The sequence below is a fragment of the Nilaparvata lugens genome, chromosome 11, assembly GCF_014356525.2.
Source record: "Nilaparvata lugens isolate BPH chromosome 11, ASM1435652v1, whole genome shotgun sequence".
Classification (NCBI taxonomy): Eukaryota; Metazoa; Arthropoda; class Insecta; order Hemiptera; family Delphacidae; genus Nilaparvata; species Nilaparvata lugens.
The window spans coordinates 22,107,147-22,121,025 of record NC_052514.1 but is presented as its reverse complement, the minus strand read 5'-3'; the positions used below and the strand labels follow the sequence as shown (position 1 = coordinate 22,121,025).

Here is a 13,879-nt window from a genome sequence, read left to right as displayed (position 1 = left end):
TTAAAAAAACTTTATCAGTATGACTACCATGTATAGAACGCATTGACAAGACGGAGGATCTGCAATGCTGTTCTCCTATTCTTCACTGCCATTATAGCGTGGACCTCACTATAATGCCTGCCTTTGTAAAGGAGTTATAATTCCGTATGTACTATTTTGAGAATATCATACTTTGGTCAATTTCTACAACGTAGAATCAATTTTTCAAAAGTGCTTTCTCAGAAATGTACTTTAGTGTATTCTTATTATTTTCTGTGCAGTTGGTAACACTGAAGTTGTTGAATCGTCTGCTCCATCTGATTAAATTTTAAGGTTATAAATCAACACACAATGTCAAGTGTCAAGTGAAATGTTATTTTCTTTTATTATTAATATTAAATTTTAAATTGTACTTAATTTTGTTTGTTTCTAGTAAAACCATAATAATCTCATATTAGTAGAATATCAACTTGATTTACGGTTCATAAGATTTATAATGTTAACTGAAAATAAAATTGATAAATAGCATAATATGGTTATTCTAAAGTTTCAAAAATTAAATCATAACAACTGTTGGAAATATTTTAGAAAATTTGACCTATGTTTATCAGAACAAAAAATTATCTGCCAATTACAGTCACGGCTCAATTCAACTGACATTGGAAAACTTTCTGGACCTGTTAACCTACTGAAATCAAGAGTTGCATCTGGAGAACTCAAAGAAGATGTGCACCAAACCGCAGTCACAATTAAATTACAAAAAGTTTACAATGATATTGAGAACTATGTGCCTTCAGAACCCAATAAGTTCCTGAGCTGGTTTGGAAAAAATAAATCAAATTTAAAGGGCCTTCAAGGTCTTTATATCTATGGTGCGGTTGGAGGAGGAAAAACCATGTTGATGGATTTATTTTATAGCTGCTGCAAGGTACAGTATATTTAAAAAAGTCATCTTCTATTTCACTTCTAAATAAACTTAACATTTTTTTTGTAATTGGTGATAATATTTTTATAACTTGCAAGCTCCTTTTTTCACAAACTATCCTACAGGCTACTTAGTAAAAGTTATTTAAATCAAAGGAATCAATAAAGCAATCTATTTCGCTTTCAGTTAATATAGAAATAACCTTATTCAATTACAAGATAATGATAAGTTAGCTTATTTTAATGGAATATTACTGATTTTGAATATAAGTTAATTGAAATGCAAATACCAAATTCAGATATTACACAGTATTGCAGTATTATAATATCATCGAATCATTATTCTATTAAAATAAATGTTGTTTAGTCATTGTTCCTTAAATTTATTCCCATAGCTATGATTAAATACTAGGGTGGGATTTACGTTATAAAGTGCTTGTATAACATTGGTTTGCCATCCTTGTCTGTAATTGAACGAAGCAGTTCGCTCTATCCTTTTATAGCTTCGCTCCTTTGCCAAGAGTTTGTAGCCTATGATGTAAAAATATAATGACCTAGCCTACCGAGGCAAAGTGAACTTAATCTCAATAATTATGAAAATTATTATTTTATAATGGAGAGTTATTATTGGAAATATAATTGATCATTTCTAAGAGGATCGACAAATAATAATATCATATATACCGATACCATGCTATCTACTACCGTATGAAGAATTAAAACTGGGCAACCCCTTTTATCATTTTTACCGACTTATATTATAATATACCGAGTTATAGAATAATATCTCATTTTTTGAATGCCAACTCTTCAACGTACCGCATTGTAAGTTCATCTGGCTTCTCTATTTTTACAGACCAACAGTAAGCAGAGGGTTCACTTCCATTCCTTCATGTCAAATGTGCACAAGAAAATTCATGAGGTAAAGAAAACAATTGTTAGAGAAGGAACGAAATCTCAATCCTATGACCCAATTCCACCAGTTGCAAGGGCGATCAGCAATCAGTCGTGGTTGATTTGTTTTGATGAATTTCAGGTCAGAAATTAGTTTTTTCTGGAAATAGATTTTAAAAATAAATTTTTTGTTAAATTAATTCTGTGACTTTCATGCCCGGTGGCACAAAAGCCGGATTAAATTTAATTGTGCTAATTTCACGAGAACCAATCAGACAAGCCTTCCTTTTGAAAAAGCCTTCTCTGATTGGTTCTCGTGGAATTAATCAGATTAAAATTTATGCAACCGGAACATAATATTTCTTCTGATCTCAGTGTGACTTATTTGAACTTCAACTATTATACTCCCACTTTAAATAACAGTTTTTAATAGCTCTCCCTTTACGTTGTTGATTAACTCATTCAGGCTGTCACTCAAATACTCAACTAGCAAAATATTTCTCAGTACTGTTAAAAATGAAGTTCAGAGTTCGGTCAATGACAAAGTGTTTGCTGAGAGTGATACCATAGAGAAAAGATAGCATCAGAAGATATCCCATGGTATAGGGCGTTTATGTTCCAAATTTCATTGTTAACTCAAGCCGAAAGTTCTACTAGTTATTTTTTCGTGAATATATGTAACGCTGGTAGTCGTCTTCCATACTGTGCCGTTCTTACACTCCAATAAAACAGTAATAATAGACAGTAGTCAACAGTAATTAGCTCGAGTTGACAAAAAATTACTTGAAATTTGGAACATAAACTGCCTATATCATTCCTTTATCTCTTGATGCTGTTTTTTTATATAATGGTTGTTGACGCCGTTTGAATTTAATGGAGTTTGACGATGAGTAGTTAGCTTCAATCTCCCCCGTCTATTGGCAAATAGAAATTATTAATTGTAATTTCGTGTCTCCGATCGTAGGGAGTAATAATTTATTTTAAAGTACATGTGAGAATTTGAGTATTTTTTATATTGGAAGTAGTAGTGAATTAATAGTAAAATTGAGAAGCACAAATCCATACATGATTCAACAACTCTCTGCAGTACCTGGATATATCAGGTCAAGTAATTTTTTTACATTTCTCTATTCCTTAATTCTCTCCTCTACCTTTTTACCACCCAAACCTATAGGTAAAAATCACTCTGACTTCCAGCGTAGATCATCAGCCGGGGTAAGTTTTAATAATAGAGATTTTCATTGCATTGTGAATGGATTCATTAGTCTTTTACTGCCAGAATATTATATTGAATATTAAATCGATTAAAATTACAGTCCATTTAATCAGAAATTTGTATATAACTAATGGTGATACTCAGACGTCTGGACAGTCCAGATTTGTAACACTTGGCCGGTTCTGTCAAATGTGCGGATTTTACTCATATGAACTGAAACAGTAGCCTTAGTATTTGGGTATTTTTTCGTTGGATGGTCAGGTCTGTCAGGACGGCTGAAAGAGGAAGATTATCTCTGTCCGTTGTAGAGGTCCTCTTGACATTGAAGCAAATTTTCTTTTATGATCAGAATTTTACGATTACATGAAAATTACAAGTCCTTTTGAAAAAAATCCGTTTATCTGAAAATAATAAATCAATGAAGATCCACGAACTATATACGACCCGGCACATTGTAGTCAAAAATGCTGGAGAGTTGAAGCAAGTACTTGAGAAGCTGTTATTTATATGTAATGGAATTCAAATTTACGCTCATGTGAGCATCATCCACAGCAAAAAAAAAGAAAATTCAATACATCTCTTCTACTTAGGGTTATGCCCAATATCCAAATATGCTCCATCAGGCTTGAGCGTGGGTAATGGGAAGGATGAATTGTTGAGTGAAGTGGACCTATAACTCCACTCCAGTTGTGTTCCCAACCACCGACAAGCGATTTTCAACCTTATTAATTAAAATTATGTGGTGTCGGCTCCTCAAGTGGTTTCCCACCCAACGGGATAGCAGGCACATCAACTTATGCGTTTTAACAATCTCAAATAGTTCTTGATCAAGCAAATTATTTTTTGGATTCTTGTCCTTGATTGAAAGAATTGCAGATTGGTACGATAGAAATAGTTCAAAAACAGGTTTGAAATTGTTTCTAGACAAACTTTCACTGAATAGCTAGACTTGTCCTTTATTCTAATTACAAACAGAACGTAGTTGAGCAAAAACACCTTAATTGAAGAAATCATAATTATTTCAAGGATAAGATCACTATTATAATGCAGGCGCCATACTCTTGCCAAGTTCGTACGCATGACGAAGAACGCGAGAGTGTGGATGGCTACCATGTAACCGCTCGCCTTCACTCCGATTTTTGTCAAGACTAGACGAGCGAAGGTAAGCCAAGCCAGGTGAGTGGATCCCTATCAGATCACGATCAAGATCAAGATCACTGATCTTGATGTGGCGCTTGCCTTCTGGTGACATTGCAGTTCACGATGGCAAAATCAACGCGAGCCGCTCGTGTCGGCTGTCCGGCCAGACATTTGGCAAGAGTGTGTTCTGGTTATAGCCTAAGTTAAGGAATGAATTGGAAACGATCTACTGCATGGAGTTTCATACATTTAATGCATGCTTGAGATACTGATATAGATCATGATGGAATGATTAAGTAGGCTTACGATTAGATTCATCAGTATGCTTCAATATTGTGGTTGAATGATGAATTGGACATTGATATCCAAACTCCGCCTCCTCATCAATGTCATTTCATTAGTCATTCTATTCTGTTCCTTACATCACATTAGATGCTATCACGTGAGCAAGTAATTCAATTTGAAGATCATTACGAGAAAGTTGAAAAGCGGAGAAGTTGGTAGGGATTGGTGTTATGGAAACAATGATGATGAGAAATGAGAGCATCTACATTTTTAGTGCCCGATTGAAATGAATAAATATATCATATTATTGTACTAAGTTGCCCGGCTGTACTCTTCTGCTCTGTATGACATGGGGAAGAAGCCTCCCTCCCTTTCTCCACGTTTCAATTATAACATGTCGTTGATTATGTTAACAAATTAACGACTAGCAGCTTTCGATTCATTATACAGCTTTCTGTTTAGTTCAACAGAACATTTTTTTAAAAATATTGTTGATGGGTAATATCCGTACGTTGATGTTTCAGGTAACAGACATAGCAGACGCGATGATCCTGAAGCGACTGTTCACCGAGCTGTTCTCGCACGGCGTGGTGGTTGTAGCGACCAGCAATCGACCTCCAGACGACCTCTACAAGAACGGTCTGCAGAGGTCAAACTTCGTGCCTTTCATCCAGGTGCTGAAGGATCACTGCGCTGTGGCCACCCTCGACTCGGGCATCGACTACCGGGCTCTGGCCAACCCTGGAGGCGAGAGGACTTACTTTGTGTAAGGTGATATCATCTGCTCCCTAGAATAGCATGTCCCACTGATCACACTTACTCCAAATAGTGATCAGTTAATTTCCAAGTTTTTCACTTCTCCATTTCAAAATGATCACACTTCGTAGACATAGTGATCGGTTAATTTCCAATTTTTGCATTTTTAAAAAATGTTATTTACTGGAGGAAATCAATTATTTATGTTTCATTTGTACAACACAACAGTGAAAATACACAGGGTGAACTTATTAAAATGACAAATCAACTATTAATGGTAATATTTCGAAACGTAATTATTCATGAATATAAGATGTGCACCATAGCAAAGTAGTTTTTGTTGGTGGTTGAGGTTTTGCAACTGTATATCTAAAATTTTGAATAAGATAATATTCAATTCATTTAAATTTAATTTACTCATTTACACAAAAGATACAATATTAAATATTGTTACAATACATATACATAATACAATTACATAAATGCAAGTTCAAATTTATTTATCTTCTCTTCAATTATATAAACATGTTTGAATGAAAGTAGCAAAAATAAAGAGAATGAAATAAAATATCAACAATCATAAAATACTATCTAGTCAAAAACTGTGGTGCAAGAATAGGGGAGGATTGAAGGCTTTCTTAGTACATGGATAACCATGTTTGGAAAACCTCTAATCCTTCAGAGGGTAAAAAATATATCAGGAAAAGTGAAGAGAATGTAGGTATGATAGGATGGGATGAAGGAAGGCAATGATGTGATGGGAAAAACGATAGTTTCAGATTAGTATAAGATCAATATTACTGTACCAATTGATCCAACTCTATACCAATAGGTCTCACAGTAAGATAAACCTCTACTCTTACCATAATAACTACTGAATTTCAAACTACTAATTTAATTAAATTGAGTGTAGTCGACTCATCTGATAAATACAAATGTTTCCGCGCAGGGAGAAAAACATTAACTTGGTCCATAGATGAACATAATTTAACAATTCTATATTTGTATTGATTATATGACTGAATATTATTTTATTTCCAGGCATGCTGTAATTGAATAGTAGTTCATTTTTCTTCATTTCATCCTTCAACCTGCTCTACGCAGACTTGCTTGCTTTCTTATGGCCATCATACAACAAGCGTAGCGTAGCTACAAATACGTCTTCGGAAAACGTAGACGACGTATCTCCTAATGTTAATTAGCCTGTTCATTTCACATCGGCGTAGCGTAGATTTCAGAGCCAGAAGATATTAAGCGTTTTAGAATCGGCAGAGCAGGAAGCTCTCCGATTTGCTGATTGAGTTGGCGACTGATAATACGCTTAATATGGTCTTGCCCTAACATTGGGTGATAGGACGGCTACGTCTTCCAAATACGTATTTCTAGCTGTGCTAGCTATGCAGGGCTTCGTGTGTGATGGCATCTTGAATTCATGTGTTTTGCAGTAAAGGTCAAACAAACTCCGAGCAAGAAATGGGAAGAATCTTTAAAGTACTTTGCACAATGGAGAACGACATAATCCGACCGAGAACGCTAACGATTCTTGGACGTAATGTGACTTTCAACAAGACATGCGGTCAAGTCTTGTATAGCAGTTTTGACGAACTCTGCGACAGGGTGAGTATCAAATTGACGAATTGGAAGTCGATTATACTTTTGGATTCAGAGCTATGTAGAAGACTTTTCGAATAAGTAAAAACAGTAGACAACTTAGATAAATCTAGTTTAAATACTATAGTAAATAAACTATAAATAAGTTCATCATCATTTGTAAAATTAATTCACAGAATCCATCATTTTAATAATTTTTTGTTGTTTTATCTAAACTTCCTCTTTCAAAGTACAAAATTTATTTTAGAATAATAACCAATCACATTTCAGACAATTGTTATTACTATATTTCTAATAATCAGTTTGAAATTTGTTCTATTCTCCTTTTAATGCAATTAAAGGGGTTTTTGTGTTGCAGTTAGTAAATCAAGATGAATGAAGCAAGATAATTCAACCAATATTTGATTTTTAAGTAGAAAATTCATCGGTATTATATGATTTTGGATTTGAACTAGCTATGCATCTATAAAATTAATTCAGTAATAGAGTAATGTGATAATTTGAAGTATGTTCGATTGGTGAAGGAGATGTACAAGGGAGCCATCACTCGAGTGAGAACCAGTTTAGGAAGGACCCAAGAGTTTCCTGTGCAAGTTGGCCTTCACCAGGGTTCAGCACTTAGCCCATATCTGTTTGATCTGCTCATGGATGTCGTGGGTGCTGCAGTCAAGAGGCCAGCACCATGGTGCATGCTATTTGCAGATGACATCGTGCTTTGTGAACCTACCAAAGATCAGTTGGAAGAAAGGCTGGAAAGCTGGAGGAAGACTTTGGAGGAAAGGGGACTGAAAATTAGCCGATCAAAAACAGAGTACATGGTATTGGGAAACAATGATGGGCTACCCTTACAGCTTGAAGGAAACCAACTCCAACCAGTTGCAAGTTTCAAGTACCTGGGTTCAAGTGTACAGAGAGATGGAGGGCTTGATGTGGAAATACAGCATAGAATAAATTGTGGATGGATGAACTGGAGAAAAATGAGTGGTGTTCTTTGCGATAAGAGAGTGAATTGTCAAATGAAGGGAAAAGTGTATAGATCAGTTGTGAGGCCAGCTATGCTGTATGGAACAGAAACATGGCCCATTTCAAAGAAACAGGAACGAAAGATGGAAGTGACTGAGATGAGAATGTTAAGATGGATGTGTGGGGTTACAAGAAGAGATAAAATAAGAAATGAATTGATCAGAGGCACTGTAAAAGTTGGACCATTGGGAAAGAAGATGCAGGAGACAAGGATGAGGTGGTTTGGGCATGTACAGCGACGGGAGGAGGATTATGTTGGACGAAGAGTGCGGGATTTGGTTTTGGATGGTGTGAGAGGACGAGGTAGACCTAGGATGAGGTGGGGAGATAGAATAGCGGCTGACATGCGGGAGAGTGGTTGGAGGAGAGAGGAAGCATTGGATAGGGCTTTGTGGAGAGGCAGACTAAGAGGAAGGAATGCCGACCCCATTTAAATGGGATAAGGCACAGCCAAAGAAGAAGAAGAAGTTATGTGATAATAACGTAGCACAAAGTGTGGATGAAAAATTAAGTTCAAGTTGAGTAATTATTGCAACCAATAAGCATAATAATTTTTTTATAATACTCATCATTAATTTTTGAACTCAAGTGTAAGTATTTTTATAGCTACCAATCAGTATAATAATTTCTTGTAGCCCTTATTTTTATAATTAATTCCTAATTCTAATTTACAGCCTCTTGGAGCTGGAGATTATATCCTAATAAGCCAGGCGTTTCACACAGTATTCATTCAAGATGTGCCTCAGTTGAGCCTCAAGCTAAGGTCACAAGCGAGAAGATTCATCACTTTGATTGATACACTCTATGATAGCAGAGTAAGTTCATTCATTCAATAAAAATAGTATATATTATATTATATCATCTGTAAGCTACTATGCTGTTTCTGTATAGTGTATACGGTACGAATTTTACTGTAGACTAGCAGGTAACCAGTGCTTTGCTCCGGGCAAAATTGTATCTTGTAAAATGCAATCTTCTTTTGTCCAGTTAACATGTGAAAATATATTATAATTATTTTTTCTAAATTACGTGGATTTTCTTCATAAGATTTGATAATTATAAAAAAAAATATGGTGAGGCGCACTCACACAACTTTCCTTGCCGTTATGAAAATAATCGCTAGTGTTCACGCGCATCTCAAGTCTACTATTCAAAGATCTGAGCCAGCTGGTGACAGGACAATAACGCTGGATATACATGAGTTCTGCCATAGCCACCTCTAATACAAGGCCCCGGCCTACGATATTGCAACGTCGCAGTGTAGGCCTAGAATCTAAAACATGATTGGTGGAAAAGATCAGCTGGTTTTTTTCAAAATCTTTTTCACCAATCATGTATTAGATTCTAGGCCTACACTGCGACGTTGCAATATCGTAGGCCGGGGCCTTGTATTAGAGGTGGCTATGGTTCTGCTCTTCATAGTGAATGATTTAATAGAATCAACAGTTTGCAATTGAATATAATCACATTTTCTCAAATTTCAAGCTTATTTTCAATTTTAGGAGAAAATGTTACTAGACATTAATTGTAAAAATTTTCATGCTCAATCTTTTCCCCTCGAAATTTTTCGTTTAACTTATAATTATCTGAGACTTGATAATTGGAAATCTAAAATCAAACTTTGCATAGATGGGGCAGAGCTCCTGAAATTTTACATGTATGGGACTTGTGGCAGTTGATCTATATCTTATCAATGACTATATTAGGTATAAATTTGATCAAAATCGTTGGAGCCATTTTCGAGAAAATCGCAAAAAACCTGTTTTTGACAACATTTTCGCCATTTTAGCCACCATCTTGAATTGCATTTGATCGAAATTGTTCGTGTCGAATCCTTATAGTGTAAGGACCTTAAGTTAAAATTTCAAGTTATTCCGTTAATTGGGTGATGAGATGTCGTGTACACAGGCGCACACACACACACACACTCACACACCAATACCCAAAAACCACTTTTTTGAACTCAGGGGACCTTGTAACGTATAGAAATTTAGAAATTGGGGTACCTTAATTTTTTTCGGAAAGCAATACTTTCTTTACCTAATAGCTAATAGGACAAGGAAAGTAAAAAAAACTGAGTTTGAATGATCTCGAACCCGTAACCTTTCATTTATGAATCGCGCGCTCTACCAGAGTTTCACTTGGCGAGATCACTCTGTTTGGTTGGACTTTTATTGTTGCGTTAACTTTGATTCACAAATTGAATAATATTTTTCTCAAATATCAAATTGAAGTGATTAATAGGTTATGAGAATAAGACAATCCTCGCTTTCCTCTGTGAATTCGTAATCTTTATGTGAAATTGCAAGTTAATCAGTTCATAAATAATAATGTGTCAATCGTGTATTTCCTCCTTATCTCTTTCATGTATAAGCCAATTCCTTCCTTTATAATATAGATAAAATCAGAACTGATAATATTGCGGAATAGTTACGTTGCGGCCTCTGTAACAATCTGTGACGTCAAGATCACATCGAAAATCAATGGCAGCAAAAGTCGACTACAGCTTAAATTATTATCAGCATTAAAGACGTTCAAAAACTTATTTATGAATCTCGATAATGGATTTCTGGATATAAAATTTCCTCAAACTGTATAAGTACTTCTTCATTTTGCAGGTAAGAGTTGTCATCTCGGCTGATGTTCCACATACAAAAATCTTCCTCAAGAAGCGATGGATGTCTCAGATGAGCAGAGGGTACTCTTAGATGATTTGAATATCAAAACAGGAGAGGTAAGCAAATGTTATCTAAAAGGAAAATTTTCAGTGAAATTATTTTTCCAACCAGTTGATGAGGACATGTAAAATGAGTTTTTATTATAGTGAGGTCCAAGTTATAATGGCAGTGAATAAAGATATGGTGAGGCGCACTCACACAACTTTCCTTGCCGTTATGAAAATAATCGCTAGTGTTCACGCGCATCTCAAGTCTACTATTCAAAGATCTGAGCCAGCTGGTGACAGGACAATAACGCTGGATATACATGAGTTCTGCCATAGCCACCTCTAATAGAGGTGGCTATGGTTCTGCTCTTCATAGTGAATGATTTAATAGAATCAACAGTTTGCAATTGAATATAATCACATTTTCTCAAATTTCAAGCTTATTTTCAATTTTAGGAGAAAATGTTACTAGACATTAATTGTAAAGATTTTCATGCTCAATCTTTTCCACTCGAAATTTTTCGTTTAACTTATAATTATCTGAGACCTGATAATTGGATATCTAAAATCAAACTTTGCTTAGATGGGGCGAAGCTCCTGAAATTTTTACATATTATGAGACTTGTGGCAGTTGATCTATAGCTTATCAATGAATATTAGGTATAAATTTGATCAAAATCGTTGGAGCCATTTTCGAGAAAATCGCAAAAAACCTGTTTTTGACAACATTTTCGCCACCATCTTGAATTGCATTGGATCGAAATTGTTCGTGTCGGATCCTTATAGTGTAAGGACCTTAGGCTACAAATTTCAAGTTATTCCGTTAATTGGGAGATGAGATATCGTGTACACACACTTACAGACCAATACCCAAAGACCAATTTTTTGGACTCAGGGGACCTTGAAACGTATAGAAATTTAGAAATTGGGGTACCTCAATTTTTTTCGGAAAACAATACTTTCTTTACCTAATACATTACCTAATAGCTAATAGGACAAGGAAAGTAAAAAAAACTGAGTTTGAATGATCTCGAACCCGCAACCTTTCATTCATGAATCGCGCGCTCTACCAGAGTTTCACTTGGCGAGATCATTCTGTTTGGTTGGACTTTTATTGTTGCGTTAACTTTGATTCACAAATTGAATAATATTTTTCTCAAATATCAAATTGAAGTGATTAATAGGAATGAGAATAAGCACAATCCTCGGTTTCCTCTGTGAATTCATAATCTTTATGTGAAATTGCAAGTTAATCAGTTCATAAATAATAATGTGTCAATCGTGTATTTCCTCCTTATCTCTTTCATGTATAAGCCAATTCCTTCCTTTATAATATAGATAAAATCAGAACTGATAATATTGCGGAATAGTTACGTTGCGGCCTCTGTAACAATCTGTGACGTCAAGATCACATCGAAAATCAATGGCAGCAAAAGTCGACTACAGCTTAAATTATTATCAGCATTAAAGACGTTCAAAAACTTATTTATGAATCTCGATAATGGATTTCTGGATATAAAATTTCCTCAAACTGTATAAGTACTTCTTCATTTTTGCAGGTAAGAGTTGTCATCTCGGCTGATGTTCCACATACAAAAATCTTCCTCAAAGAAGCGATGGATGTCTCAGATGAGCAGAGGGTACTCTTAGATGATTTGAATATCAAAACAGGAGAGGTAAGCAAATGTTATCTAAAAGGAAAATTTTCAGTGAAATTATTTTTCCAACCAGTTGATGAGGACATGTAAAATGAGTTTTTATTATAGTGAGGTCCAAGTTATAATGGCAGTGAATAAAGATAGAACAACAGCGTTGCCTGCTCTATTCCTTAATTATATTTCTACACTGTCAACAACAGATTTGGCATCGGTGCAGAGCTAGAAAAGGATAGTACTACGTGCTTTGCCAAATGATAGACAAGGATAGCAACTTCAAAGTTCATCAAATACTGTCATAACGTGGATCTCACTATAGTCATCTTAAATAGCCAGTAGATGTATACAGTAATCCCAATAAATCACTTAAATCATAATTGTTCATCATGTCCAAATGAATATAACTGAGAAACATGAATTGATTGAACATATAATTGAATATATTACTAAGAGTAGGCTACTCTTAAATCACAAGTATAATATCATATCTACTACAATTCAATTATTACTTTTTCAAATTTTATTCGGTGTGGCCAAGTATAGTTTCTTTATTATTTTGTTAGCGTGAAAGTGTTTGTTTTTATAGGGTCTAATCCGTAACATATTTTTAGAAAATATAGGCTACTATTGCAGTTATCTATAAAGATATATGAAAATACTAATGTTTTGGATTGCAGGAAAACTCTCAGGCAAACGTGTTCACTGGAGATGAAGAAATATTCGCTTTCGACAGAACAATATCACGATTATCAGAAATGCAGACTAAAGATTATTGGGATCAATGGGACAAGAGGAAATAATCACTTTCCAGTATCGTCGAGCTGTGCTTTCATTATTGTTACTTAGAATGTGATTTGAGTTTACTTAATTTTAAATGTAGCCTACAATTCAACAGAATTGTAGGATTGTTTTGGAGATAGGCTGTATTTGTTGAACGGATAGAGCCTTATCAAAAAAATGTATTGTTGAACAATGTTGTTTTTGAATTCGTTTATACCATACACTCGAGTAAAGTGGACGATAAGGCCGGGCGTATGCTGAGACGTACGCAACATAGCACACTCAGCACAGCACAAGGCAGAAAACTGTGCTGTCATGTTCATGTTACCACACAGTCCGGGCGCAAATGTCATAACATGGTCAATTTTGAGTAACAGCCGTGGAAGATGTCTCAATTTCTTCGTAAGGTCTAGCATAACAAGGATAGTGATCATGATAATTCGAAATCATAGGCAAACACCCCGAAAACAAGATGGCCGCAAAAATCTAGGGTTTTGCTATATCGCTTGCATTTCAAAAACCGTTACAACTATAAAATCGATTTTTTCATGACTACTTCAAGATAGAGACTTGCAAATATTCTCAATCTCTTCGAATAAGAATAATTATGATGGAAACAACGAGAATATTCGACATCATAAAAAATTCAAGATGGCGGTCATTATTGCCGGAAATGTTTATATCGCTTGCTATCCAGTTATTATGAGAGATATCAAATTGATTTTATCAACAAAGTGTTTAGAATTAACCGGACTATAATATTTTAGAGGATCTAAATTATTTTTATTTGAAATGTATTTGTTTTATAACATGAAATAAATAACAAAACATGCATGATGTACATGTGTGCGAGCATGTTTCACCGTTAGCGGCTTGCCTATCCAAGATTCAACTAAAACCATTATTTATTGTCCATATAAAAAACTACATGAATAGGAGAGAAATGATACT

At 35.0% G+C, this 13,879-nt stretch overlaps 1 protein-coding gene across 2 annotated transcripts; it reads left to right on the top strand.

The window, feature by feature from the left end:
• Positions 1-301: 301 nt before the first annotated feature.
• Positions 302-13,121, top strand: LOC111046262 (putative ATPase N2B). 2 transcript variants are annotated; one of them, XM_022331763.2, is made up of 7 exons: positions 302-907; positions 1,760-1,939; positions 4,963-5,204; positions 6,640-6,811; positions 8,503-8,643; positions 12,053-12,169; positions 12,826-13,121. In XM_022331763.2, exons 1-7 carry the CDS (start codon positions 512-514, stop codon positions 12,946-12,948), a joined length of 1,371 nt encoding a protein of 456 aa, XP_022187455.2. In that variant the 5' UTR covers positions 302-511; the 3' UTR covers positions 12,949-13,121. The 2 variants fall into 2 exon arrangements, with proteins under 2 accessions (XP_022187455.2, XP_039293792.1); XM_039437858.1 differs by lacking the exon at positions 12,053-12,169 and adding an exon at positions 10,447-10,562.
• The last annotated feature ends 758 nt before the right edge of the window (positions 13,122-13,879 follow it).

Bases quoted from the DNA above. Each gene is read 5' to 3' on its own strand.
- LOC111046262 (XM_022331763.2), top strand. From the start codon at position 512: ATGGTTATTCTAAAGTTTCAAAAATTAAATCATAACAACTGTTGGAAA. The intron at 908-1,759 runs GTACAGTATATT...CTATTTTTACAG, and splicing joins TATTTTATAGCTGCTGCAAG to ACCAACAGTAAGCAGAGGGT. The intron at 5,205-6,639 runs GTAAGGTGATAT...TGTGTTTTGCAG, and splicing joins GGCGAGAGGACTTACTTTGT to TAAAGGTCAAACAAACTCCG.